Here is a 4,766-nt window from a genome sequence, read left to right on the forward strand (position 1 = left end):
AGCAGGTGTCCTCATCCCCTTGCACTGAATGTTCTCCTTACCAGGTTTACATAGACTTTGTATAAGGTTAAGAATCTTTTGTTTGAGTCCCATCTCCTAGCTGAACAGGTCAACCATCCAAGATGGGATGGAGATTAGTGTAAGGTGACTTGGTGTCTCTGTAGCATCACAGCATCCTCAGTCAATTACAGTTCGGAATACCCATAGAAAGCCAGGCATTTCATAGTCCATTGTCCTGTCTGGAGGGGGAGAGGAGGGTATCTGTCCCATCCAGCTTTATCATGATACCACCTGAAGTGTTCACAGTGGATATCAGACAAAATAGCAGAGCTGGAACACAGGCAAAAACAATAGAAAGAATGTAAACTAGCAACAGGTCTCCCGCTCCCCATTGCCAGCATTGAATGTTTTCTTAATCTATTACAGAACTTCTGTAAGTTATGATTCCTTTGTGTGACCTCCCACTCCACACATATAGGGACAGGTCAACAGTCTACAATGGGCATTAGGATCCTGTGAACAGAAGTCTGTGGAGAATTACAGCATCCATGATTCAGGTTGAAGCCAAAATAGCACACCTGGAACACAGGCATAGAAACAGGATAGTTACACTCAGGAGACTATAATCTTTTCAATGATGATTTCCAGAACTTCTCTTGCATAAAGTACATCTCACTTAGGCTATAATCATATCACAAGCATATTTTCATAATGAATATGGAATATCATATTATAGTAAGAGCTAAGAAAGATTCAAAGAGGCGAAGGATGTTTATGTGGGTAACCAAAATATCCAGAAAACAGAGTGATGCTTGTTTTAAAATATGTTAGAAGGGTTCTAAAACTTCATGATTCACACAACAAAAATGTCCACTTAGCAGGTGCAGGTAGCCTGTTGCAGACCTTCACCCACCTGCCCCAACACATCTGTAACTACATCTGGAAGATAGGGAACTATAATAGGCAGACTTCGACTATCTTTCTGTGAAACATCTGGAACTGACCAATTGATATTGGTTTAGAGGTGATGCACTGTGATCCACTCTGGCAGTTCCAACCTTTCTGTTGGGTATTGCAGCTGCAATATCATGTTTTTGCTGATCATTCTTGAATACCTAAAGTATTAACTATCATAAAGTCTCCTGTTTGTTTCTTTTGTTTGTCTGCTTGTATAGGAAGAAACTCCTCCGACCTGTCTAGTACCTTATGTCAGCTATCAATGGCAGCAAATTTCAATCTGAAGTCTTCCTTCTCAGCGGGATACCTGGACAGGAACACAACTATCTCTGGATCTCTATCCCTTTCTGCATCATGTATGCAGTGTCAATAGTAGGAAATTCATTCATTATGTTCATTATAAAAACTAATCCAAGCCTCCATGAGCCCATGTACATTTTACTTTCCATGCTAGCCATCACAGACCTTGGATTATCAATAACCACCATGCTGACCACGCTGCGAATATTCTTGTTGAAATCAAGGGAGATCAGCCATGATGCCTGTTTTGCCCAACTCTACTTCATCCACACTCTCATATGTATTGAGTCCTCAGTCCTCTTGTTGATGGGCTTCGATCGCCTCATTGCAATCCGTGACCCCTTAAGGTATGCTTCCATCTTAACACCACAGAGAATTGCGAAGATGTGGCTGGTGTGTGTGCTGAGAGGGGTGGTCTTAAATCTTCCATTGCCCATTTTCCTTAAACAGTTCCAGTACTGTCGAGCAAATATCCTAACCCGTAGTTACTGCACAAATGGAGAGGTAATGAAAATGGCTTGTTCAAATATCACAGTCAACAGCATCTATGGGTTGTTGATTGCACTCTTAACGGAAGGCTTGGACTCATTGCTCATCTTACTCTCTTATGTGATGATCCTCAAAACGGTACTGAGCATCACATCCCGTGCAGAGTGCCTCAGGGCCTTGAACACCTGTGTCTCCCACCTCTGTGTTGTCCTTGCCTTCTATACACCATTTCTCAGCCTAACTTTGATGCATAGACTCGGGAACAGCTTTCCTCCATTGGTTCAGATTCTCCTAGGCTATGTCTACGTTATGTTCCCACCTCTCCTGAACCCCATCGTGTACAGTGTGAAAAGCAAACACCTTCGTGAGATGATCCTTCAGATATTTCTCAAATAACAAGGAAACGGGAGACGAAAAACACAAGCAAATGCCTCCTGTTCAATGCTGTATCCTTTCAGCTGAGATGACAAGAGCCACTGATTTTCACTCGGCAGAGAGTGATTGTGAAGGGTTTAAAGCCTGGAGCAATGGGTAATGGGGTGGAGAGGGAGGATAGAGCAATGAGGGTGTGAGACCATGGCAGGAACCAGTCTTTTAAAAAGCAGCTGAGTCTATCATTTCCAGAGGACCATGGGATGTTGGCCCAGAAAAGAGATATATTGGCAGTTTCTCTGATCTTACAATTGCTCCCAGTACAGTCAATAAATTGAAGAGATGTGGATGTTGTTTCCCATGACACACAGCTTGTCACTTTCCTGTTTCTGGTGGGTCTGGCAGTTCCTTCTGCTCTGGGTGCAGAGTGCTCCATAGTCACTTCACCAGCTATGAATTGAGGCTACTGAAGGAGCATGGACACCCACCTTTACCCTGAGCCCTCAGCCAGCTGCTTGCAACTGAGTCATGTCAGAGACATGATTAAGCCAGAAGACCGAGGAGAAGCCATTCAGGAAGGCCGACCCACTTTCTTGGCTCTGAATCTCCCACCTACAGAGACCACTCCCCACAGATTAAGGAGTCAGTGAGTGAGAGGCTGACCCATGGCAGTCGTACAAGAGAGTCAGGTCCAGGTCCCCTCCTCCTCCTTCCTTCTCTGCTGATACATCTGCTTGGGAAGGGATGGAAATGGTACTCAGCTCCCCAGCATATTCACTGTACGGCGGCCACCTTTCCAAATGGTAAAACAATGACAGAGACAGGAACCTCTTGCCACTCTTCCTCCCCTTGACTCCTTTCCCCAGCATCCCATCCTCTCTTCCTTCTATTGTCCCAAAATCCCACCCTTTGGCTCATTGCCATTACTCAAGGCTCCCTCCACTCCACAAGAGAGAAGCCAGGGCTGGGCCATGATAAGAGATGCCCAGGGAGCTTGATGCATTTTGAGGAGCCTCATTCCCTTCCTCTATCTGGGGCAGTGGGCTTGGGCTGTCAGCACGGTTGTCTGAGTTTCTAAGGTACCACTGAAGGCACCACAAGAGTGTCAAGGTGACTGTTGGGAGAACCTACCCCCGGATTTTAATGAAAATGCAGTCCTGAATATGTGAATATCATCATCATCATCATTATCATAAAATATGGGCTCAGCACCCCTTGGTGTCTGATGCCTCCCTAATTATTTCCTATCATCATTCCCTGTCCAGTGCAGAGTAGTTTAAATTCTGTAGACTAGCAGCACACCAATCTACCATATCTGTGGGGACTTTCCCTCTACTTTGAAGAGTCCATTTTCTGAACACCAGTGTCTTGTTGTGGTGTGGTCAGTCTCACTCCTGGGCCATGGGTCCTCTGTTTAGTCCACTGGCCTGTTAGCCGGTGGCCAGGTAATGTGCGGTGAGGTACTCCCCTGGGTCCTAAACAACCCAGTTTTTTTACTGTTAGAGCAGGCAGCTCCTAGCACTCTCACCCACGGCCAGGCTGTAGTAACCAAATGGTTACAGTTCTTTTGTTGTGCCGGCTGTGTTGCACTAACAAAAGGGTTAACAAAATGTTTAGGCTCAGAGCTTAACTAGTTACAAGTTTATTTAAGCTACAGTTATAAGCGTGCGGTTACAAAAGGCTATTGTTTACTTCTTATATGCTAGCAAAGTACAGGTGTTAACAAGTTACGTTACAATCCAATACAAAGATATCTGTTACCATCTAACACAATGATATCTTGGCACAATGACATCTAGTTACAGAGCTCTAATTCTTTAGCTGTGCACAAAAAAAGTCAGAGACCTAGCATGGGTGTATCTTACCCTCTCTGCGTCTCTCGATACCAGCGTAGCCAAGCTGGATCGGTCACTCAATTCCGCGGAAAGAAGAATACGATGTTGGGCGTCCCCAGTTGTGGACCTCGGGAGGCAATCACCTGACCCGACCAGCAGGTAGTTGGTGGAATGCACTCAAAGTTAGAGTTCTGCTGGACCCATCTTTTATACCCCTTTTGGGTTATGTATTCTCTTTCTTATCTATGGTGCCAGATCATACTGGTCTGTCTTTGTGACACCAGTTTGTTACAAGGGCATTTCTTACTTAGTTTGCACTTGTAAGACAAGAGATAAGCAATTTAGGAGTACAGGACATTCTTTTGTGCAGGCGGGGCACATCCCCTTCTGGGTGATTGTGTGTGTGCATCATATTGATCAATGCCAGCTGGGGTGATTTCTGAGGGTCCGCCCCCTCTCATGTTGACAGTTTGGCCCGTTAGCCTTCTAGCTGTACTTTCTGCTTCTCAGGGTCACGATAAGCTAGCATATCTGGGCCTCAATGAGGGCATCAAAGACTGTGCTGTCAGCAGCCATTTCCGTGCCCTGTGTGCTCCTCAGTGGAGGGGGGGCAACGAGCAAGCTGGCTTGTAAGGGGGAGACTTTGTCTGGCTACATGGCCCCACCATATGCACCACGTTACCCTTTTCAGGGCAGGGGGCAGTCTGGGGGGGGAACCCGGTCCCCACCCACTCACTCCACGTTCCGGCCCAGGGACCCTGGACAGTCGCTACCTGTGAGGGCTGACTTACTTCGCCCTGGCCTCTGCAGCTT

The 4,766-nt window shown here is 46.1% G+C and overlaps 1 protein-coding gene across 1 annotated transcript; it reads left to right on the plus strand.

Moving 5' to 3' along the window:
* The first annotated feature begins 1,311 nt into the window (after positions 1–1,311).
* On the plus strand, positions 1,312–2,142 carry LOC142013564 (olfactory receptor 51G2-like). Its single transcript, XM_074995541.1, has one exon. It carries the CDS (start codon positions 1,312–1,314, stop codon positions 2,140–2,142), a length of 831 nt encoding a protein of 276 aa, XP_074851642.1.
* The last annotated feature ends 2,624 nt before the right edge of the window (positions 2,143–4,766 follow it).

Source organism: Carettochelys insculpta, chromosome 1 (assembly GCF_033958435.1).
Source record: "Carettochelys insculpta isolate YL-2023 chromosome 1, ASM3395843v1, whole genome shotgun sequence".
In the NCBI taxonomy this organism is placed as follows: Eukaryota; Metazoa; Chordata; order Testudines; family Carettochelyidae; genus Carettochelys; species Carettochelys insculpta.